This window comes from Camelus bactrianus, chromosome 3 (assembly GCF_048773025.1).
Source record: "Camelus bactrianus isolate YW-2024 breed Bactrian camel chromosome 3, ASM4877302v1, whole genome shotgun sequence".
Taxonomy (NCBI): Eukaryota; Metazoa; Chordata; class Mammalia; order Artiodactyla; family Camelidae; genus Camelus; species Camelus bactrianus.
Window position 1 is genome coordinate 27,583,692 of NC_133541.1, and position 25,053 is coordinate 27,608,744.

At 37.0% G+C, this 25,053-nt stretch overlaps 1 protein-coding gene across 8 annotated transcripts in view; it reads right to left on the bottom strand.

Moving 5' to 3' along the window:
* CPLANE1 (ciliogenesis and planar polarity effector complex subunit 1) overlaps positions 1-19,068 on the bottom strand; it is a 94,886-nt gene extending 75,818 nt beyond the window's left edge. For 4 of the 8 annotated variants that reach the window (XM_074357193.1, XM_074357207.1, XM_074357196.1 and 1 more), the window contains exons 1-16: positions 18,995-19,051; positions 18,542-18,781; positions 14,365-14,491; positions 13,198-13,333; positions 12,963-13,082; positions 12,337-12,569; positions 11,292-11,398; positions 10,040-10,196; positions 9,522-9,625; positions 8,200-8,382; positions 6,022-6,271; positions 5,692-5,847; positions 4,764-5,533; positions 4,005-4,213; positions 3,715-3,795; positions 592-756 (exon numbers count right to left, since the gene is read on the bottom strand). In XM_074357193.1, the coding sequence (XP_074213294.1) occupies positions 592-756; positions 3,715-3,795; positions 4,005-4,213; positions 4,764-5,533; positions 5,692-5,847; positions 6,022-6,271; positions 8,200-8,382; positions 9,522-9,625; positions 10,040-10,196; positions 11,292-11,398; positions 12,337-12,569; positions 12,963-13,082; positions 13,198-13,333; positions 14,365-14,445 (2,752 nt within the window). In that variant the 5' untranslated portion in view covers positions 14,446-14,491; positions 18,542-18,781; positions 18,995-19,051. The other 4 variants (XR_012503897.1, XR_012503895.1, XM_074357224.1 and 1 more) reach the window with 2 other exon arrangements.
* Positions 19,069-25,053: the final 5,985 nt, after the last annotated feature.

The following is a 25,053-nucleotide window of genomic DNA, read 5'->3' on the forward strand; positions in this document are numbered from 1 at the left end:
ACAAAAAAAAAATTGTCATGAACTCCATTTATTCCGTTTAGAAAGTTCTGATACATTAAGCCTTTCTGACACATTCATATGCATAGTATACATCTAATGTCTACCACCATACAACCATTATCAATATAGTATGTGTTTGTTCTTATGTATCTTTCACTCTGGTTATTGCTTAATGTAATTATACGTCTTTTAAAAAGGGCAATCCAGATACTATGCAGCCTCTTAAACAGACTTTAAAAGGACTCAGAATACCTCAGAAAGTGATTTCCATCACTTTACTAAACCACCTTAGGCAACAGTTAAAGAAAATATAACTGTATTAATGAAAAGTACTTGGGTACCGATAGTATGCCCAACAAATGTGGCGGTGGGACAACAATTACATCAGTTTAGCAGGCTATTACTGCTAAGCCTAGGGACCCAAAGATTAAAAACAAACACACACAAACATGACCCTGCCACTGAGAAGGTGACCGTCCAAATTCACCACAACAGGGTAGAGCAACCAACTTTTATGCATAAGCAATTTCACATCTAAACCTATAAACACAAACTACTAACATTAAACATATTGGTTTTTGAAAAGCATACCTGAGCAATCTTCATTTTCATTCACAGGTAGGTAGGACCATCTCAGTATTTCTCTTACTAGCTGATCACACAATCCTTGAGCGTCGTTTAAATTATAGTTATAGAGGTGGCAGTATAAAAGGGAAAGATAATAGCGCACCTGGAGAAAACACGCCCTTCTTCCTCCTTCAACAGGAAAGAATTAAGCTTACATTAAAAACATGCTAGCTGGGCAACGTTCTTGACCTGGATACTGGGTAGATGCAAGCATTTAGTTTATAAAAATTCATTAAGCTGTACACTTGTGTTGTGTAAACTTTTCTGTATATTTTATACTTCAACAAAAAACAGGTCAGCAATACTTTGTTCTTTTTCATTTTAAGTTCTGAACAATTTTATTTTCTTTCATCAGGTCCTAGGATGACTAAGATTTTATCTAAAGAGAGATGCAAATCAGCCTCATCTCAGAACTAAAATCCACTAATGACATCTGTCTCAAGTACACATAACATGAAACAGAAAGTTTAAAAAAAACCAAAAACCAAAAAACAACCACAAAAAACAAGAAACTGTACAAATACCAAATAGATAATCAAAGGACTTTCCAAAGAAGAAACACTATCCAATGAAACAGGAGCCCAGGATGACCGCCTTCAAATATCTGAAGGGTGCTTAGGACTGAGACTGCTGGTTGCCTGCCCCTTAGCCATGCTTCCTAAGCAAAAGAATTTTAATTTTATTTGGGGTTACAACGCACCCAGATCACAATTTCTTGCTAGATGTGGCCATGTGAAAATAAGACAAATTTCTGAACGAAGAGATAGTAATACTGTGCAGAACCACCAGAAAAGCTGCTTAAAGAGAGGTAACTCAGCTAGCAGGTGCACCCTTTCTTGCCCTTCGTGCCTTCCTCCTTTCTTCTACCTAGATGATGTATGTGATGGCTGGAGCTCCAGCACCCTTCTTAACTCATGTAATGGCCTTAGGATGGGAAGCAATGCATTTGGTGATGGAGAAGAAAAACTAAAACAGCATGAGTCCTTGAAGAGACCACAGAAACACCAAATCAGCCCCATGCTGCCAACTTCTCCTTTTCTAAGAAGGAGAAATAAACTTCTTGTTGAAGCCACTGTTACTTTCAGCCTCCATTATAAGAAATCATTGCAAATGGATACAACTAGAAACATGAATTAAATGAAATGGTCCACAGTGGAACTCATTATGAAAACTTTCCTTCACGAGAACTTCTCATCACCTTAATGCCACTCTTCTCCATCCAGTTGGACAAATGCAAGGACTACATCAGGCTTCTTTCTCTACTCAGTCACAAGTCCAACTGATTAAATCTATTAAATATTTGACAAATGTGACTTCTCTTCTCCAGTACTCTGGACATTGCTTTGGTTCAGGATCTCCTCAACTGACTAATTTTCTTGCTTCTAGGTAAAATCCACATCTCCACACCACACTCTTACAAATGGCCCTCCACGGTGTACCAAAGTGATCTTTCCAAATGGCCTATATTTATTTGAAAAGTTCTCTTTCCTACTTATATTAAGTGATCCCACATCTTTAGGATAAAATATTAACCCTGGGGCACTGCAGAATATGTTCCTTTATCATCTGTTCTCTGACTCTCACTTTAGCTCTCACCACCCCAACCTCCAGGTTACATACATATTTCATGTAATCTAGTCCTGTTAAAGTACTGTAGTTTATCAAAACTGCCATGGTTTCTCATGCTTTTTTTTGTTTGTTTGTTTTGGCATTCTTTTTTTTTTTTCCTTTCATGCCTTTTTGCTTTTGGAATGCTATTTCCTTTGTTAAACCATTCTCACTACTTCAATTAGATGATTTTCACACAGTTTTAAATATCAGCTCGTCCAGGTTTTCCCAGGACTGATTGCATTCCAGCCTCAGACCGTATGCAGTGCTCTTCTGTCCTTCCCCAGCAACTACCACAAAACATAATGAGAAACATGCTAGTTATTTATGTAATCTCTCTTCCAGGTTGTGGGCAACTTGAGGGTAAACTTGCTTATTTCAGTTATTCCTAGTACCTAACACAGTACTAGGTACATAGCAGGCCCTCAATAAGTACTGGTTAAGTAGATAAGTGAATGAAATATACAAAGCCACAGCAGTCAGAAAATAAATTTAATAATTGGCCAAACCTAACATAAATACAAAACAGAAACAGACTCATAGACATAGAATACAAACTTGTGGTTGCCAGGGGGGAGGGAGGTGGGAAGGGACAGACTGGGAGTTCGAAATTTGTAGATACTGACAGGCATATGTAGAACAGATAAACGAGATTATACTGTATCGCACAGGGAAATATATACAAGATCTTGTGGTAGCCCACAGTGAAAAAGAATGTGACAATGAATATATGTATGTTCATGTATAACTGAAAAATTGCGCTCTACACTGGAAATTGACACAACATTGTAAACTGACTATAACTCAATTAAAAAAAATAATTAAAAAATAAAAAATTGGCCAAACCTGATCATGTACTGGTTATAGTCAAAGCTAGCTGCAAGGTCACTAGCTGAGAACCTATCATAACCTCAGCTCTATATCATAAAAGCTATCACCAGTTTCTAGACTCCACACCCCTATATTCTCATCAAAACTCCAATTAGCCCACAGTCAGTCTAACTTATAGGAAACTCTTAAAGTTGAATTACTTAAGTGGAGAGAGCCTAGGCTACATGTTTCTATAAGTCTGCAATGAGGTGACAAAATATGTGACCCACGGTTTCTTACTTAGATACTTGCAGCCCCTCTAAATGACAAAAAATTTTTTAATTTAAGATTTAAGCCTCATTTTTCTCCCATCAGCAATAAATCATAGGTTCCATCACTAACCAAAAAACAGGACAGAGGAGCCTTATCCATGGATTACAAAAAATACAACAACAACAAAAAAAAAAACTGAGGTGCTACAAATTTCAAGACTAAGAATAATTTTAAATAACTATTTCTGACAGCCAAGGGACCTACATTATGTATTCTATTTTAACATTAAGAAATTGTAAACACTCAGAAATCTGTAATTATTTTTAAGCTCTACAGCATGCTAAAATATGTTCCTACCAATAATATAGCAAGTAATATTTTTTAACACTCCCCTACCTTTCTCTTGGGTTTCTTGCAGAGCTTTCTTCCATATTTGAACAGATTTTTCATATGATCCTAATAGGAAGCACTCTTCACCTACAAAGTTGTTAACCAACAATTAGCCACAGTTAATTCAATTACTTTATAAAAATTTACTTGTTTTAAAATTTAGTGGATACTGTTCAGCCAGAAATTATTTTGAAAAAAACAAATAACTACAACCAATACAACCAATTAATAAAACCAAAGTCCAGCTAACGATATTGCTTGTTCCTAGAAGAAGAAACTGTTTATAAGATACTGACCATTGATGGGTTTAAGTTGTAAGGTCTGGTTCAAGCGAACGCCAGCAGTCTGCAATGTAGCCTGTATATGACATAACAGGGACTTGACAGTAGATGCTTCGTGTGTCATCTTTTCAGTTAAGTGTATGTCATCTTCAGGAACTCTTTGACTTAACTGTGTTTGATACCACAAAGTTTTTCTGTACAATGTTCTCCAGAGAACAATCAATCTGCACACAAAATTAGGTAATCATCACAACCAAATTTCAGACTAGGGGTAAGAATGAGCCTCTTTCTAAGCCTTTTTTTTTCCCCTGCCTGTACTCTTCACTGAGGTGATAACACATATACAAATTGATCAGATTTAAATATAGCACAAAGTCCACTGATCAAAAAAATGCATAACATATTTTTAAAACCTCCATAAATGTTTTATGTACCTACAGTCATTTTTCTACAGCGCTTACCTAAACCAAAATCTATCAACAGTATCATGGTTGCCCAAGATTAGTAAAATATGTGTGTTGAATAACATTTGGCATAAACCCTAAAATATTTTTAAATAACATAAAATCTATAGTGCTGAGGATACAGGGTTTCCTTTTGGGGTGATAAAAATATTCTGGAATTTGTGCTAATCGTTCTACAACCTTGTGATTATACTAAAAAAAAATAAGGGATTTGTACACTTTAAAATGGTGAATTTCACAGTATGGGAATTATATCTCAATTTTTAACATCTATAATACTGATGGTATCCTAATATTAAAGTCATTATACCTGTGTCCTGGCTGTTGAACAAGATTCAATACTTGAGGACGAATCTTGAAAGATGAGCTCCAAGACCAGCTTTCCTGAGAACCACTATCTTGAAACATTTGAAAAATGGGTACCATCAATGAATCTTGCTTTACTGTTCCACTTCCATCAGCAGATGCTGAAATCACTTCAGGCTGAAGGCTGTATATGCCATTTAAATTATCAGCTACCATTATGAGTAAATGAAAACAAGCTAAAAGCTTCTCCGAGAATAACTGACCTTCTTGCTGTTGAGTCAGCAAAAGCTTTACAGTATTTGATGTCAGCTTTACCAAATGTCCTACATCTTGTCCGTACCTCAAATCCCAGTAGTGGACTGATAAACACTGATGAAAAAGTTGCAAGACACAAAGTACCCATGCATCATATACTGGGCTCTTGCTTAGAAAAAGATCAAGTTTTGGGAAAGGACATTTTATAAATTGAAGAATGTAGAAAAAATGAGTGATACAAACTACTGTGTAATTTAACATTAAATCTTTTTCTGTCACATTTTTTGAAATTCCTATAGTCCATGCTGAAAGGAGATTTTTCTGGACAGAATGTAGCTCTGTAACAGTTTTATCTGTCTCTTCAGTATCATCCTTTGCATGTATCGTATCAAACATAGAAGCAAATTCCAACCTTCCTTCCTTGGCACTACTAAACAATAGATCACTTTTTCGATTGCAAAAGGAGAGTAAGTTGTTTGGAAAGTGTTTGCCTTCATTAGTTTCTTCTGCTTCAAAATCCTAAAACATGAGTGAAAAAAATTATACTTAGTATCATTAAATACCTTACAAGTAGAATTATTTGATGTTCTCAAGTTTCTCTTTCTTTAATAAGAGAAAAACAAGAACAAAGTCAATATGTAACTGCTCAAAGTATATAAAACACTGCTACTAAGTACCTGTAAATTTGCTGTTTTTTCATTTAATTTCATTGTTTCTTCTGCCTGCAAGAATCTCGGGACAGTAAAATCAGCTGAATGTTCATTTCCTTGGTGTTTTAACAGGCTAGATTTTAGGGAATCCAGTGATCTCAAGTTCAGCCCTTTGCTGTTTGGCTATAGAAGAAAAGATAAAAGATTTCCAAGAGCAAAATTTTACCCATAATTCTACTACAATTAAGACTTCGATAGACAACTGTATATAATCCAAGGATATAACTGTCAGCACAGTTTAAAATCTGAAAAGACTAAGAAGCCAACTTTCACTAATGATACCAAAAAGCACTATACCTTAGACAATATCACACTTTGGTATGTTTTCTCAAGTCTCTGGGTTGAATCAAGTAGAAGGGATTTCATGAGCACTGACGGAGACAGATTATCAAGAAATCGAAGGGTTGTGATCATGTATCCATCAGAAATAATGAGGTAGGGTAACCGTGAGTGTGCTTTTATAGAAAATCTCTGTCTCATAGGGTCACTATCAGAAGCTGATGAATCTACAGAATTAGTCGAATCTTGAAATGTAAACTGCTGTGGTCTAGCAAATAAACATCAAAATTCAAGAATTAGTGAGAGAAAAATCTTAACAGAAACAGTCATATTATTCCAAACAAAAAGAAAAAAACAAAAAGATTAAAAGTTCTAGAATAATAAAAAAGCAAACAAATTAAATACAAAAATATTAAACATGCATATATCTGTAAGGAAAGCATAAGTGACTCATACGGACTTACGTGGTTTTTAAAATTTTCTCAGAATTGTGGCATTTACTCTATTTTGTTTTTAATCTAGTTTTATTGAACCTCTTTCAGAAAAGAATTGAGGTGGTTCATTATTTACTATTAAAGAGAGTTAAATAGTTAACTTTCCTTCTTACCATATATTATAAGAATATAATTAGGAGTTATGAGTATGTTTGTTGTTAAGGAAAAGAAAAGAAATTTGAAGAGGATGGTGGTAAGTAAAATTTTATCAGTTTAAGATTAAATTTGACTGAGTTTCCACATAAATGTAGTTATTTATTGTTATGGCGCCTGATTCTAAGTACTTAATATCATTGATTATTAATTTGGGGGTTTTATAAATATAAAGAGAACAAATAATAAAAATACAAATTTTTTTCTGGTTAGGGAACTATTCAAATTTAGATTTTATTAGCCAAATGGTCCACAATAGAAGACTAGTTATAGAATGTACACACTTATGAAATCTATACAACTAATAAAAAGTGACCATGTGGAAAGATGTATAAGACATGGAGTTAAATAAAAAAGCAAAATAGTAAACAGCATATATCATATAATTTATTTTGCTTTAAAAAAGAAACTAATGTTATTGTAATTGTTATATAAATTTTTTAATTTGGAGGACAACACGCTCAAATGCTAATAATTGCTATCTCTGAGGAACAGGATTACAAGTCTTTCACTTTCTACATTATTTAGTTTTGTACCATTTGATTTTTAAGTTTTTAAAATAATGAGTATGTATTACTTTCATAATCAGAAGAAGCAATCCATTTTGAAAGACCCCAAATATTAATTTTAAAGGAAAATGTGAAGAAATTCAAGTCAATTATGAATCAGACCAGAAGAAACAAGGAAAAAAACACTTTCACTGCATGAAGTGATAAGTTTTCCCATTAGAATTTTCTACTGCTAAAAATTAAGCACAACTTTTTGCTAAATATAATCAGAAGGACAGCCCTCTTCAGTTTCCTTTTTATAAAGCAAAGGGAATGGATTAGTTTCAAAGACCTTTTCCAGTTTTTTTTGTTTTGTACAAACCTGTGTATATGTGGCTAGCCATATATAATACTCCCAACATCAGTAACAACAAACATTTACTGAGCACTTACTACTTCATCCCTCAATCCTAAGAGACAATTATTGTCGTCTTCATTTCACAGTAAAAGAAACAGAGGCTTGAAGAATAACTTACCCAAAGTCACACAACTAATAAACAGAAGAACCCAGATTTGAATCTTGATCTGTATGACTCCAAAGCCAAACTGCTACCCCATCTCACTAAAAATTAAAATATGGCTAAATTCTAAAGTCTTCTATCCATTTCCAACAACTTTTCCCCTTTTTCCCTCTAGGAAAAAAGTAAATAAATACATATGCCAAGTTAATTTTGAGTTATTAATTTAAGTAATTGTGTTCTTCTTTTAAAACAGTAACGGACATATCATGTTTTTATTAACTTTTATATCAAAGAAGATACATTTTTAGTGCTATTGAATATTTAAATAACATATACTTACATAGCCACAATGTCAAATTCTCACCAGGATTAAGCCACAAAAAGAAATAGAAGAAAACTATAAATAAGAAACATATTGAGATGACAGACTCAAAGAAAGAATAAGACAATGTGAAAGACGAAATTATTAAAAAAAAACAGTAAAATAATATCAAAAGAGAAAAAATCTGTAAATAAATTAAAACAATTCAAATGTCTCACCTATATGTTATTAGTGGGTGAAGAGGAATAAATTCTGCTGGCCCAAATTCTATAGAGCAACCAAATGTAATTAATGTTAGCAATTCACCTTGGCAGGTCAACAAAACTAGGGAGCCACGTTTTAACACACAAGCCAGAAAAAGACTGTCATGAGTCCAGCTGATACCACCTACCCAGTATGACCTAGAAAAAGCAAGACAATATGTTTAGAAAGGACATGTCTTTGACAATTTATAATGGCCAAGGAGGGGTGAGACACTTCAAAAAATAATGGCAAAAGAATGAATTGTAGGCAAATGTCACATACATTTTGTGTATTTTACTTTCCAGAAAAAAGGTAAGAAAAAAGGCGTTTGTGCATGAACATCTACTCTACACAACATACCAATTAGAAATTTACCTAGATTCATAAGCAAACCATAAGATGGAAATACTACCTAAAAAAGCAGAGCTTTTTAGTCCCTTAGATCATAATTAGAACAACTTTTAATTCTAGTGGTGTCCACAGCTAAGATCTACTGGTAGATCTGAAGTGAATACCATGCCTGTCTTCTCTGCAGCCTGCCAGAGCTCCACTCAGTAGCAGACTCCCTCCTCCCAAAGCCATTACTACTCCTTAAGTATCTAATAATATTAATAATGTTTCTTTCATGGGGATAAAAAGTAGCTCCTCCTCTTGTAAATGATGACCACCCTAAGTCAAAGAAACCACTGAACTGAGACCAGTAATACCTCTAGAAAGGAACTTTTGGGGAGAGAAAGAAAATAAAGAGGCAGCCTGGATGAACCTAAAAACTTTGGAAATTCAGAGAACACACAGAAGTATCTAGAAAAGGAAACCTGGAGGCTCCAAGAGGAAATATTCCTGCTCTACAATCCTGCGTTAAGTCCATGTGCCATCCAAAATCACCATTTATGTTGCTATCAACCCTTATGCAGAGAATGCTACTTTTGTTTAAAAGGCTATAAACACCTCAACCTGAGTATATAATGGTCTTCCCAATCCAGGTTATTCCATTCAGTCTCTCTAACTAAGCCCAGTATTTCTCTACCAAATTATGATTCTACTCCTCCTGAGGCAACACAGAAAGAAACAAAAAAGAAAATATGTTCATTGACTTCTAACCTTTCAGACCCTTTCCTGAGGCATTTAAGGCCTTCCTTATATAAAGCAATTATTAGAATCTATCAAGCACAAATGCTAAAAGTCGCATTATCTATCTAAATATTTATTTAGAAACCTACTGAATTATCAGAGCCTTAAACTTATTAACCTATTAAAAAAGAAAATAAAAACACTAGAGATACAAAAGAATTCTTACCTGATAAGTGTAGCTGGAACCACAGGATTCTTATTACTACATCCTTTAAGGCTACCACAGAGAGTAACAAAATTCAATGTGTTTATAAATAATACCTGAGTTGACTAGAAAGAAAAAAAAAGAAGACAACAAAACCATTAAAATTATTTTACTTATAATTCTGCAGATCTAGAGATTATATCAATGAACTATCTAGAGACTTTCCCAACTGGCAAGGCAATACTGACCACCTATAAGTCTTCTTTCTTTTATACTACATTTCAGGAGTATCAGTTACCACTTTGCCTTTCTTTCTTCCTTTTCCACTATCCTCTTTTCACTTCTAAGGGTCAAATTCTGAAAATTATGGCAGCTAATTTTAAAAATTTTACCAATTTACAACATCAAGTTGGATCAGAAACCACCAATTTAAAGAACATAAAGTAGTATTAAGAAGAAAAAAAAACTATCTTAAGGGTAAAAAAAAAAAATCTCAAAACTGAACTAAACTCTTTTTTACAGGTTACTAATTTACTGACCTTCGGGTCTTTCTGATTAAGAGTTACTGCCAGGGTAAGTCCGTCTCTTGAAAAGGCAGAAATTAGAGCTCCTCTTGACTTTACTGATTCACACTTAGGAATCAGACTGTGCAGAAGGCAGTCTTGTTGTGCCCATTGAACATGGTATGTCAATGATCTAAGAAAGTAATGAGCTAATTGAAAACAGGAAATATGCATATATATACATTTCACTACAAAAAAATAAAGGGTCCAACTAAATTCCTACATGTGTACATATATATGGGGTCTCTTAGCAACTGTTTGGAAGTTCCATATAGGGCGCAAAAGAGCAATTGCTAGTTAAACAAGCAAGATCCATATCAGGGTTTTGTTAGTAATGGCATGTTCTGTAGCCAACCCAAACACATCTGCATCCACTAAAGGTTTACATACAATATTTCCACATTACTGCACACATTTTTACACAGATTAAATAGAGAAGAGGGGATTTTTAGGATAGTGGCACTGATAAGAGGATGGTTACAGCCATATGTGTATTTATCAAAGGCCATCTAGCTGTACATTTAAGATTTGTTCATTTTACTTTATATAAATTATACTTTAATAAAAGTACTGCTAGCATAGAAAACAAAGAAAATAAACAGAAAAAACAAAAAACCCTCACTGTTTTACTAAATCTTAGTCATTATATGCTTTTTCAAAAATTTTATTTTATTTTATTTTTTTGTGGGAGAAAGTAATTAGGTCTATTTATTTATTTTTAGAGGAGGTGCCGAGGATTGAACCCAGGACTTCACACATGCTAAGCATGGGCTCTACCACTTGAACTATATCTTCCCCCAGTCATTATATGCTTTTAATGTATTTTGTTTTATTGGGCTTTTAGAATAAAACTATTTTAAATGTAAAAAACGTGCACATTTAAAAGGTATAGCAGTGAATTCAGTAAGTTATGTCCTTTAAAAACTCCAACTGAATTACTTTTCAAAAGAGTTACTTTATAGTCTTAAGACAAGTAAAGCCATAGTCTGCCGTACCTTTCATGTATTCTCGATTCCAAGAAGGAAAACAAAATAAAAACAAGAAAAACTTTCTAGAATAAATATATAAAAGGAAAATTAAAGAAACAGAACAATACTTAAAGGAAGAAAGGATTTGTAAAGCGTCAGAAGTTCAAATTCACATTTCATTTACTAATCTTATTATGCATTTGTGGGCCAAGAGATAATAATGTTTTATAAAACAAGGAAGAAGGAAACATTTACCTCACCTCATAGGTGTAAGTGCATTTTCATGCCACCGAATTGCTAGAAATGTTAACTTCAGGCTTTCCCCGGAATAGAAAGCAAATGAACACAAGCAGCAGTCTCCAAATAACTGCAGGCAAATTTAATACACTTTAGTACGTAATTAATCTGAAGATAAGTCAAGATCTATGCAACATACATTTTTCATCATAAATAAAATAAATGAAACATATCAAGATCCTGCTTGTATTTTTATTCTTAACATGTAGCTTAACATTAAGCTGGCGGGAGGGTATAGCTTAGTGTAGAGCGTGTGCTTAGCACGCACGAGGTCCTGGGTTCAATCCCCAGTACCCCCATTAAAAAATAAGTAAGTAAATAAATGAATAAATGAATAAACCTAATTACCTCCCCCCACCACCCCCAAAATTTTTTTTAATTAAGCTAAAGACTAAGTAATTTATTTCTGAGCCAGAGGCATGTCTCAAATGGGAAATCAAGGTGAACTTTACTCTCTTAAGAAAACACTGCCATTTATTTATATATATGCTTACATATTTATTTTTCTCTTTTATAGTTACATATTATTTAAAATGGGGCACTATTGGTGGGGGTTGAGGGAGGTATAGGAAAACAATAAAACTTCAAAATGCAATTTCTCACAATAGTGGACTGGGTAATAAAATGCATACAAAGAGCTATTTTAAATGTTTTTTTAGTTAGTGAATGTGTTATTTCCTGGGAATAATTGGCTTAGTTAATATCAACAATTCTAGCTTTTTTGATCACAAAACCAGTTATATTCCAAAACTAGGGAAAAGTAAAACTAGGGAAAGACAAAGGAAGCTCCAAGTTCAAACCATTTTTAATAAACATCTTTCAAAATGTGACCAAGAAATATAAAAATTTTTTTTCCATGATAATTTTACAATTACTGTGACAATGCATGATGACTGGAAATACATAGCTATGTCATTATACACTCTATTCAACAGCTTCCCAGGTGGTGTCTGCTCTTTGAGTCTGAGATCTCAACTTCTATAACACCTTGTCTGATTTGGATTTTACCTCATTTTTTATAAAAACAGCATGTACTACAGCTTCTTTATCTTCAGGGGAAGGCAAAGGCACTGCTTCTTCAGGCATAACTTGGGACCACTGGCCCACCAATGTAGGGCTTTTAGAAGATAAGATATTCTTGAATTCCAAATGTTCCCAAAGAAACATCCATCCAGAAGGAGTTACAAGCAGCACTCTTTTCCCATTGCCAGATACATACAAGTACAGTCTCAAAGAGCTTGCTAAAAAAAAAAACAAAAAGTACTGAAACCTCTGAAGCCTGAATTCTCCCACAAAGTACTAATTTTATCTATTCTGACAATAAGGAACCTAAATGATGTTTCCATTCAGGATGTAAGACTAATCAGAAGTACAATAATAATAACTTTTAACATGTACTTATTATGAGATACCAGGAACCCATTGCTACCATAGGTATGTTAGGCATGCCAGACTTTCTTCAAGATGAATATGTCTTACAAATGAACACCACCAAAGAAATATTTACATATATAAGGAAATATATATATATTTACACAAAGATATATTTTTAAGACAGTGAGAGGAAAATGTTTTATCCTCTTTTCCTCCTAAATATCAAGTCAAACCAGTTTAAACAAATAAAAAACTCCCACCTACTGCAGCTTTAATCATTTCCTTAGGCTTTTCAGTTGCTTGTATAGTTTTCAAACAATCTTGATCTTTGTTCCAAAGGAAAAGCTCCCCTGTAGCAAGTACCCCAGCCAGCCAGGCATCTGTTTCCAAAAAGAAAATGCAATACTTACAATCTAATATTTCCCTTAATATTACTCCCAAGTTATTAAAAAGTACAGTTTACCTAGGCTTTTGAAAAGATCAGTATTACTTAACCATTATTGGATGTTGTTAGGACTATAACATCCTTCAACAAAGGCTGAAGACTAGGAATTTTCTTCTTTGTCCTTCCTGATAGCAAATTAATTTCATTTATGAATTTATCATCCAAAAGAAAAACAGCTTCATTTTCCTAAAAGAAGAAATAAGATATAAGAGGTGTCAGAAATTCATTCAACCTCTTACCTAAATAAACTATCCTAGAAAGGAAAATACAGTGACATTTAAGAAAGATTATTTATTTCTATATGCTACACATCACAGAGTGAACAATAAGGTTGATTATGGAACCTGAAGATTTTTCATCCTATCTTAAAGTACCTCTTGTTAGAATTACTAGGTAGGATGAATTAATGGTTACACTGAAATTTCTTTGAAGTTTAGAATTATAGGAGTATCTTCCAATTCTGCTAGCCTAATCTGAGTCTTCTGCTGTTTAATCTCATCAATCTGAACAGCAGTATGGGCAGGTTTTTAAATTATTTACTTAGACTAAAATAGATACGACTTTTCATTTCTGAAGCAGTGTCATGCTATTCCTAGACTTCAGTTTTAGAAAATATCGGGAAAATGCTCTGAGCTTACTGGAAAACTTCCAGTTGGACATGAGGCTGCTTCATCACCTGTGTGGTCATTCCAAGATTCACCAGGACACAAGACTCATTAAACAAGCGTCTCTGCTCAGAAAGACCCTGTAGTTGTTAGTTTGCAGAGTGAAAGCCATGCTCATCCTCAACAACTGCAGAGAGGCTTTCTGGCTGTGCAATTTCAAAAACTGGGACTTTGCAAGGTAAGAGATTACATCCCAGAATTCCCAGGAGAGCAGAGCAGAGGAGAGCAAGGATGACACATTATCCCAGTCTCCAAGAGCAAAGCAACAGAGGACAGTGAAACGATGAAGCAAGTGATGGAGAAAAGGAGCAAGAGAGTGATGAGAGTGGTGACAACTCTGATTACATCACAGAAAGACTGATGCCCCCTTCCTATCTCTGCCAGCTTCTTACTACACAAATACACAAAACCCTGTTCCCTGTTCAGTGGGCAGGTGATCCTTCTACACATATTTTATTTTTTAAAGGTCACAGAACTTTCTTCAATCTTAGAGGCAAAGCATACATTTAATATATATTACAACTGATACTATTTGAGTAAAGAAAAACCTACCTGTCCCAGCCAGGAGACTCGGGGCCAGGGTTTTTTCTGCTTGATACTTGTTGATGTCAAAACTTCTAATCGTATCTCCATGCTTGTTAAGATATCAATGACCAATTAAGTAAAAAGCCACAAGATGCTGTAAAAAACAACAAAAGATAACATCCCATAATACTTACTGAGGATCTTAGTTTAAAATTTTCATAAAGTTTCGGTAAATTACTTTTTCATTAGCTCAAGTTAACCCTATTTTTAAGGTAAAATGTTGACAATGTATTCAGTATCTCATATCTTGAATAGTCAGGCAAAATGAATTTGCTTCTTTGACAAGTAATTTCTCAGGCCATGAAGATAAATATGAACTAGGACAACATCTTGCCAATATAGTTTCTATGTGATGTGATTTTCTCAATGAGGTAAGTTGTATTTTCCAAAGATGGCTACAAGAATATCTCCCATTTCATATGCTCTTCTTACACCGTGACTCACATTTTTCTCATTAAGAGCTCTGGTTTATGCCTCATCCCTAAAAACTGGGTGGGATTTTGACTCCTCTGAACAAGACTACAATGGAAGTGATGTTATGTATTTTCCAATGCTAGATCATCCAAGGCTAAGCCACCGAGCTGTAAGAAAGCCCAAACTAACCAACATAAAAATGAAGCCCTGAGATAATATCAAGTAAAGATGCCCAGCAAGTCCTCATGCTGGGTGTGGGGATAGTTGCAGTAGAGGCCAAAAACAGTCTGTCAGAGCCCAACTAGGGTGAGGGGAGCGAATATGGGGTGAATGGTCCATTCTTGGGTGACTGGGAGGATGTTCATGCAGTGGGAGAGCCTGGCACAGCGTGTTGGAGCCAAGCAAAGTGAGGACATAGAAGCCATAACGAAAGGGATCCCAAAGACCAAACTGAGGACAATCTGAGCATCAAAATAAATTATAGTAATTATTTTATAATCCATGGAATAAAATGGGAAACCATGAATCCATAAATTAAAATATTACTTATTAATCAGTAAGTTGAATATCTGTTAAAAATGGCATATCTATATTGTTTCAAAATATCTCCCTATAAAATACTCATTAATTACAAAAGACAAAAGAGTAACTTTACAACGAAGAAACAAGGCAGATTCCATCTAAGCCAGTGATCAAAATGAAAATGATCAGAAATGGGACAAATAGAAATCATCTGCCACCTAATCATTAAAATGAGAAAAAAATCTCTGGAACATAAGTGTAAAAGAACATAACCTGAATCTAATCACAAGGAAATACAAGGGAAATCCAAACTGAGGGACATTCCACAAAATAACTGATCTGTAACCTTCTATGAAAGTTGGGAAAAGATTGAGAAACTGGTCCCAAACAAAAAACCTGACAACTAAATGCAGTAATTGTAAATTTTTATCCTTTCATGATAAAGGACAATATTAGATAGCTGTAAAATCCTGAATAGGAAGAGAAACTGAGGATTAGATGGCTGTTAATACATGAATGTATCAGTATACAAATCACTATTTCTACCTCTATCCTCTAAAAAGACCAAAAGTAATTACAGCCTAGTAACAATGAGCAAACTTAACACTCAGATCTTTTTTTTTTTTTTTAACACCCAGATCTTGATTTCTAAATACCATTCTTCAGTAAGAGGAACTAGAGCACTCCTGGGAAAAACTGCTGATTTCAGGGTTGGGGTAGGAAAGGAACCAGATGGACCTGGAATATCTTGTGGTCCAAAGTAAAAAAGTAAATGTATGGTAGAGGCATGTCAAAAAGAAAAAGAATGAGACTGAAGAGCCAAATCTGGGACACTGTGAGTGTCAAAATAAATAAGATGAGCAACAGGTTAGTCTATTAAGTAAAGTAAGGATAAATGAGACCACACTTTATATGGTGGTAGATGTGGAATATCAACATTTTGCAATGATCATAGTAAAAACTGATTCACAAAAGAACTATCAATGGATGCTAAATCAAACAGAAAGAGAGGGAGGATTCTGATGAGGAATAGGATATTTACACAACCTAGCGGGTATAATCCCACAAATTACTTCATAATTTACAAAAAAAAAGAGAAAAGAAAAAATACCAATAGTGGAGAAAAGGGATAATATCTTAACCTATAAGGGGCAGACAGTATACTCCTTTGGTTGAGATAACTTGAAAAAGACAGAACTTTACTTATATAATATTTCCACCAAAAAAATCCAAACCTAAGTCTATGCATGAGGAAACTAATCCAAATTGAGGAAAATACGATTTCTTAAAAATGTCACTGTCATCAAAATAAAGGCTCAAGATCTGTTCCAAGTTAAAGAAGATTAACAATATAAGACATAAGTGCAATATAATATCCTGAATTATATCCTGCACCAGAAATTTTGCTATAAAGAATATTATTGTGACAAGTGACATACTTGGAATATGGGCTGTAATATAGATAAAAATAATGTTATCATTGCTAAAATTCCTGAACTGCTTAACTGTCCTTGTTTATGTAAAAGAATACCATTGCTCTTAGGAAATGTGCATGGTACTGAGTATCAAGGTGGAAAGAGGCATGATGTATGCAAGCCACTCTCAAATAGTTCAGAATGCTGGAGAGGGTGTGAGGAAAAGGAAACCCTCCTATACTGTTGATGGGAAGGTAGTTTGGTGCAGCTATTATGGAAAATAGTATGGAGATGCCTCAAAAATCTAAAAATAGACTCACCATATGATCCAGCAATCCCATTCCTGGGCATATATCTGGAGGGAACGCTCATTCAAAAAGATACATGCACCCCAATGTTCATAGCAGCACTATTTACAATAGCCAAGACACAGAAACAACCTAAATGTCCATCAACAGATGACTGGATAAAGAAGTTGTGGTATATTTATACAATGGAATACTACTCAGCCATAAAAAAGAATAAAAATGATCCCATGTACAGCAACACAGATAGACCTGGAGATAGTCATTCTAAGTGAAGTAAGTCCAAAAGAGAAAGAAAAATACCATATGATAGCACTTATATATGGAATCTAAAAAAAAAAAAAAAAAAAGACACAAATGAACTTATTCAGAAAACAGAAACAGACTCATAGACACAGAAAATTTATGGCTATTGGGGGGAAAGAGGTGGGAAGGGATACATTTGGAGTTTGAGATTTGCAAATTCTAACTACTATATATAAAGTAGATGAACAAAAAATGAACAAGTTTCTACTGTACAGCACAGGGAATTATATTCAATACCTTGTAGTGAGCTATAATGAAAAAGAATATGAAAGGGAACATATGTACGTATATGTATAACTAAAACATGCTGTACATCACAAATTGATATGACATTGTAAACTGGCTATACTTCAATTAGAAGAAAACAGAAAAAAGAAACTGATCAAATAGTTCAGAAAAAAGTGTGTGCACAAGTATAAAGAGAAGGATAAAGATGAACAAAATAAAAATAAGTGGCCAATCTGGATAATGTTTAGGAGTTCTTTATATTATTCTTGCAACTTCTTGTAAACTTAAAATTATTTCAGATTTTAAAAAGACAATCAGGGAAAATTGAATGTGACTAGATAGTAGATGATACAAAGGAATTAATGTTATTTTTTGGTGATGTGTGGTAACTCCACTTTTTTAAAGAATCCTTTCCTCTCCTAGATTAGAGATTCAGTATATACTTAAATACTTACGCCAGGGATTTGCTGTAAATACTCCCTATGTATACTTATGAGTTTGTCAATTAAAATGTAAAGGATAAAAAGAGCTAATCATTTCAAGATGTAAAGATAGAGCCCTACAGAATTTGATGATGGATGGTTTTCTATCTTTTAAAACTCTAAAAATCACCTCCTGTAATGTAGCAGAGGTTATTTTTGCTACATACTGAACTGGCACTCAAAACACTAATGCTACATACGGATGGATACTAACAAACATCACGAAACAAGTCAAATTAGTTAATGGAAGAAAGATATAAAAATAAACTCTACCACACTCACAAAATATGCGAGAGAAGAAATATGTAAAGTCCACCCCTTAAAAGCACCTTTATTTAAAACACACTGGCAAAAGCAATTTCAAGAGAATAATCCAAGTTGTTCTGTGATTTCCACAACAGACAAGTCTAAAAATTGGCGTCCATTCCTGAGCGTTCAATTTATCACCCACTAAGGTCAACACAGGAGTTACCTTAAGAGCACGTCGCAGAAATCATCCCCCGGGGACTCCTTTGAGGTTCCCAACCGGATCCTGCGCGGCAGGGCGGCCCTCTACTCCGCGAGGTGCCACCGCGGTGCCCACCGGGGACGGCACTGGAGGTGGAGGACCCGGTCTGGGGCCGAGGTCTGGGCCGAACCAGATTTCGTCCCCAGCCAGCTCCCAGCAACCTGGGCCGCTCGGAGCCCACGCACCTCCGTCGGCCTGAAGATGCTGCGGCGGGAGGACGACGCGGGGGAAGCCGGGGGACCGGGCAGAGGGACAGGACGAGGCAGCTGGGTGCGGCGGGGGATGGCGGGGCTGGGGGAGGTCGCGGGCGTGCACGACAGGAGGGTGTGAGGGGGACCGAGGAGCCCGAGGACGCCGGGCCCGACGCCGAGGGGAGGAGGCTGGGGTCGTGAGGGGCAGGAATCTGCGGGCAGTTACCTCCGCCAGGGCCCAGGGCGTCCGGGGCGGGAAGGCGCGGCGAGGTCGAGGGCGAAGCGGGCAGCGCGGCGGCGAGGCGGGAGGGCGGCGGCCGCGGGCCCAGCCGCCAGCCCTGAAGCGATTCTGCGCTCTGGCGACGGCCGAGGGCGGTGAAGGGGACGCGGGCGAGCGCCGCCAGTGCGCCTGCTCCGAGCCAGCCGGGAGCGCGGGCGGGAGGCTCCAGGTGCTCCTCCCTCCTCTTCTCCAGGGCCCCTCCGGGTTCCCGCCCTCTTCCTCCCGCGGTCCTGCGCCTCCGCACCGCCTCCCCCGCCCCCGTCTCCTCCGCTCGGCTGCTTCTCCTCCCGCTCGCGGTCTCCTTCTCGGCTTCGGCAGGTCCTTCCGTCTTCGCCTTCCCGGTGCGCTCCTCAGACACACGCCTTTGAGTGCCCAGGCGTTGTGCAGGGCTTTCCAGGAAACCGTTTTTAATACCGACTAATAGGTAAATCACGGGATGTCGCCACCCTAGTGGAGACCTCCATAGACCCGAGAATAAAGGAGTAGTACACTGCCCTGCACAGATCAGGTTGGGCAACTTAAGGCGCTAAGGAAAGCGTGTCAGTACTCTGAATTCCTAGTGACTTGCTAATTTACTACACTGTTACCGCCCTTGTGCTTGTCCTGCCGACTGAGGGGGAACAGGGTACAAGAACACGCAGCTCTAGGGCTATGTTTGGCTTGGGAAGGCAGTTTTCTGTAGCTTAAATTTGTGTGCCTTAAGCAGGGGCATGCTGTCCGTTTCCCTACCCGCCCTTCTCTTCACTCGCTGATGTCACTAAGTCACTGGCCTGGTGTTTGAAGGCACTTGGGCTTGTTACCTTTGGCTAGGCTAGGTATGTTCCGCTGAGTAAATGGCTCAGCTCTCTCAGATGGAAAGCTATCAGCTTGGTTTATCTTAGCAAACAAAGGGTACAAGGCAGGAGAACTGTGTGTCTGAGGCCATTCTCCCTCTACAGGGTGAATTATAAGCTAAGGTCTATTATAGGATGGAGTGGTGCGTTATCTAGGGTTAAGACTATGCTGCCATATCAAAAAGCCTCTACTATAAATAAGTAGCCTGGAGAATATAGACAATTATTTCTCTCTTGTGTAACTATTACAAGGTGAGTGATTCAGTTTGGCAGAGTAGCTCTGCTCCACACAGTTATTCAGAGATCCAGGCTTCTTTGAGATCCTCGGTCTGTAATTCTCCAGTGTCTCATTGCATAATAAAGACTGAGTCCCAGTGGATTCCAGCCAAAGGGAAGGGGAAAAAGAGAAAGCATACCCACAGTCTGGAGACCTAGGCACAGAAGTAGTACACAATATTTCTGCTTGTGTTATTTTGGAGAGAACTCAGTCACCTGGTCACACCTATGGGAAATGTGGATTAGCAAGGTACCTAGAAAGACTGAAAGAATGTTTCAGTGGACAAATAGCAATCTTTATCACAAGTGGTTAGAACATAAAAAATAATAATACCTATTTCCTGCCTTCTGGGGTATCACAGTTTTGGTGAGGAGATAGGAGAGTATGTAACTAGCTACTGTAAGGAACATGCTGTAAGAACCCAAAGAAAAAAATGACTTAGAACTGTATTTCACAAAATTTAATGTACATATGAATCACCTGGGAATCTTGTTAAGTTGCAAATTCTCATAGGTCTGGAGTGGCTAGAGCCTTAAGATCGGCTCTCCTAACAAGCTCCCAGGTGATGCCGATGCTGCTGGTCCTTGGACCACACTTTGAGTAGCAAGTGGTTGCAGATGCAGCGAACAACACAACGGGAATGGCATGTGAGCTTTGTATTATGCTCAGTGATTAAGAGTCCAGTTTGGGATGTTAGATATTTTATATTCAATTCCCAGTTTTGACTTACTGGCTGATTTAAATTGCTTATCTTTAAACCTAATAAAGATCCAAGTAACAGAGAACCCCACACAGACTGGATTTAACAATGTTAGAAGTTGATTGGCTCATCAACCTAGAAGTTCAGCAGGTTTCTTAAACGTTTTGATCAGGCAGGGCCTTTGTTCTATTTTCCCCAAATTCTCTTCACTCTGCCTTTTGTCTTCAGGCTGGCTTCTTTTTGTGGTAAAGTGAGAAGATGGCACATCTACTTATTTTACAAGGAAAGTGTAGTTTAAATTTTTTTTCTGTAATTAAACGTTCTTCATGAGCCTCTACCCCACGATGTAGCAGGGAAAATCTTTACCTTGACAATTAATGGTACTTCCATTTCTTCTTTTGTAAAATCACTTTCAGATAAATGCTCCGTCTTGCAGGTTGTCTTCTCATTCCACTCAGTGTACGGGTAGATTCATTGTGATTGTGGTAGGAGGGGTTATGTGCCCTAAAGGCAATGGGGAAAGAGAGTGCTTGCATTCAAACGTTGTTTTCTATATTCTTAGCCATCACTGCTTCAGGATGTCTGATGCGACTCCTGGGTCTCTTGCTTTGGTGTCCACTGTAGTGTCTGTGACGTAAAGAGTCTCTTATTTCCCCCTTGATGATGCAACCATGCCAACTAAGGCTTGGCCGCATCCTTCATCTCTCCATTCTGTAGCCTTTATGGTGGGATCCCCTTGCTCTCAAGTCCCCCAGAGCATGTGAGAATGTTCCTTGAGCTAGACATAAGAGCTGAGAGCAGGTTAGGAATGATGATTCAGCTCTTTTCTCTAATTATCACACGTTACCATGTTTTATTCTTCTGGGACCATCCCCATATTGGGAGAGAGGAAGCATCCTACAGAACAATCTTTTCTAATAACTGGGAAAAGCTACTTTGCTCTCTACTTTCTCTTTAACCACATCCCCACGAGATTTTACCTTGAAATATATGCATATCTGATTCCTTGTTTCCACTAAGTTGGGGGAGAAGGGGACTCTCTTTTTCCTCCTGAATAGTACTTCTCTTACACATATTCTGAGTCCTCTCTGGATGGCTATTATATTGTGACTTGTGGCAAAAGTCCAGATTCAGACTTCAATGCTTTGAATTTGATATAACAAGACGTTTAGAGTCCCTTTCTCTGTGAATAAAGGTGAACTGTTTAGACAGTTGTCTCACCAAGGAATCAATAATAATTTTGCTTGGAAACCTCAATCTGAAAGCAAAACCTTTGTTCTAGGTGGTTTCTAGCTTCTCTACAAAGGAGTGCATGCCATTGACTCAATGAATGGGTAGTGTGGTAGCTTTATACTATGTCAATTTGGTTAGGCTGAATTACATTTTCCAGAATTCCCTTCCCTGCATGTTTCTAGCTAGAATAGACCACAAGAGCAATTATTCTTATGGGAGAGATTTGAGGGCAGAAGTGAAACAGCAGTCATTTTGTATCTCACATATGTGGTCATTCATCTGCTGGCATACCTTCTTGTAAGGCAGTGGCAAACTTGCCTCTGCTCTAACTTCCCTTGGATCCTCTTTCAGAGGCTCCAATTCCCATGACACATGTAAGTATTTAGCTCTGAGAAGGTCCCAGCTTCTGCAGGACACCAATACCACTAAGATGAGAAATAACAAGACTTGACATGGGTTTGTGTCTGTCCTCATGAGCTCCAGCTCCAGCTCACAAGTCCCAGGCTTTCCTTATTCTCTTCTGCTTTGCACCTGTCTTCACTTGCTAATTGACTGCTCTGTGAACTTCAAGCTCCAGCATCTGAAGCAAAGACAACAGCCTTACAGAGACTACTTGAACCAGCTCTCATGATTGCATAAGGTCAAATCCCTATAAACACACAAACACACACATTTTCTAGTGCTTCTTTCTCTTTGATTGAACCCTGACTGATATCATGTGCAGCGCAACAAGATTTAACAAATACAAAATTACTTCCCCAAAATTCTTTTAAAAATTTTTTATTGAAGTATAGTTGATTTATGCTGTTAGTTTCTGGTGTATGGCAAAGTGATTCAGTTAAACGTATATTCTTCATATTCTTTTCCATTATGGTTTATTACTGGATATTGAATATAGTTACCTGTGCTATACAGTAGGACTTTGCTGTTTGTCTATTTTATAGATAGTAGTTAGTATCTGCTAATCCCAAACTCCTAATTTATCCCTCAACTACTTCCCCTTTGGTAACTATGTTTGTTTTCTGTGTCTGTGAGTCTTTTTCTGGTTTGTAAATAAGTTCATTTTATCATCTTTTAGATTCCACATATAGGTGATATCATATAGTATTTGTCTTTCTCTTTCTGACTTATTTCACCTAGTATGATAATCTCTAGGTCCATCCATCCAAAATAGTCTTTAAAAATATCATCTCTGTTGTGGTAGCAAAGGGGCTACAGATGTCCCAGATTTTAGATTATCTATCCAAACTTACTCTCCAACAGAAAAAGATCTATTTCTCCAACCTGGGCTTCATTCCGATTGGAACAGCTTAAGTCACATATCCATTTTGAGTCAATCACTTGGCCTTAAAAACAAACAAACAAACAAAAAACAGCACATGCAATGACTGGTTTATGCTCTAGTTAAGTGTCACTGTGATAATGTGAGTTGCAAGACTGCAATGGCAATAATTAATCCTGGACTTCCCCTGTCACCTGAAATGCAACTGTTTTAAGTATGCCTTCCATTGCTTGTCAGTTGGATGGTTAACTTAGGCAGATAACGAGTAAGTAGCCAGAAGTCATTTTGACTATTAAACTGAATTATACAATCAATGAGAGTTGCCAGAGTTGTCAGAGACAACGGACTTTATTTCCCATGGCAAGCACTATGGATCCATATGTCATCCCAAAGGTAGAGACCATGCTCTGATTTCTTTTCCGAGGCTCTACTGCAGCAAGTGGACCCACAGCAACTGTAACCCAATAGATGAGGGGCTGTGATGGATGCCTCAACAGTTTACCAAGCCACTGCCTGGACCTTATCTTTCGATGAGTGTAATCGTACTGATGTAACGTGCATACTTTTAATTTCAGTTCTAAATTTTTTTCTTGTTTAAATGGCAATTGGAGTTGTTCTACTTTCAGAAAACCCATTAGAAGAAAAAAAAAACAACTAAGATAAAGGGAAAAAATAAGTCAAATAATAAGACCTGGGCTATCAGGACAGGACATAGGAAAGAATATGTGCTTTTAGGTAAGGTTCTGTATTTTGATTGAGGTGGTTAGGTAGACAAATGTGTTCACTTTGAGAAAACTTATTATTCTATGATTTGTGTACTTTTCTGTGTGTTATTTTAAAGTTTTTTTTTTTAAAAACATTTGGAAAGCTATCATTTAAACAAAAATAAAACTGCTGACAAAGTGAAGAAGGGTCCTCTATTGGCTCCCCAACAGATTCACCTTTAAAGGATGGGTAGGATTTTGATAGAGAAGTGGAGGAAGATTATGAGTTCAGTTGCATCATATTGAATAAATGTAGGACACTTTCAGGGAATGTAACATAAGCTCCTTATGGCAGATTCTAAGCACAAGGCATCTTTTGGGTGCTGTCTTAGCAGACTCTTTCTTTGAGAAGGATTGCTTCACACACTCAGAGGTGGACCTTAGTAACCGTATTAGTAGTACATAACCCTGTCCTCCTATGTCCTCCCACCCCCAGCTAACTAAATGGGCCCCACAGGACTTAAGGCAGTTGCAGGCTTGTAAATATTTAACAAACTGCTCTAGGAGGTGGGGGAAGAGTCATGTTTTATAGCACTGGCCAATTTCTGTGGGGTAAATTTTCCTACCATGACTGCTTTCAAGTTAAAGCCTGACATCAACTGGCTCACAGATTTCCTGAAAATTTAACAATCCACTCTCAAAACCCAGTTCCAGGGGCCTCAGCACACCACTGACTTAAGGCAGGCAAGCCACAATCATCCTGAGAGGGGAGCAGCCCTCGATAGATTTATCAGAAGAGTGAATACGTTTCTTCCCCAAAGCCTACCTCCCCTCACATCTCATTCATTTACACTGAGTCGCATGTCCCAGATAAGTCTCAAGTTTCATGAGACACAAACGCCGTGTGAAGATGAGAGTGTTGTCCTGCTTGGTTTTCACCTGTGAGGATCTACTCTTGATTTATGGAGGGGAAGGG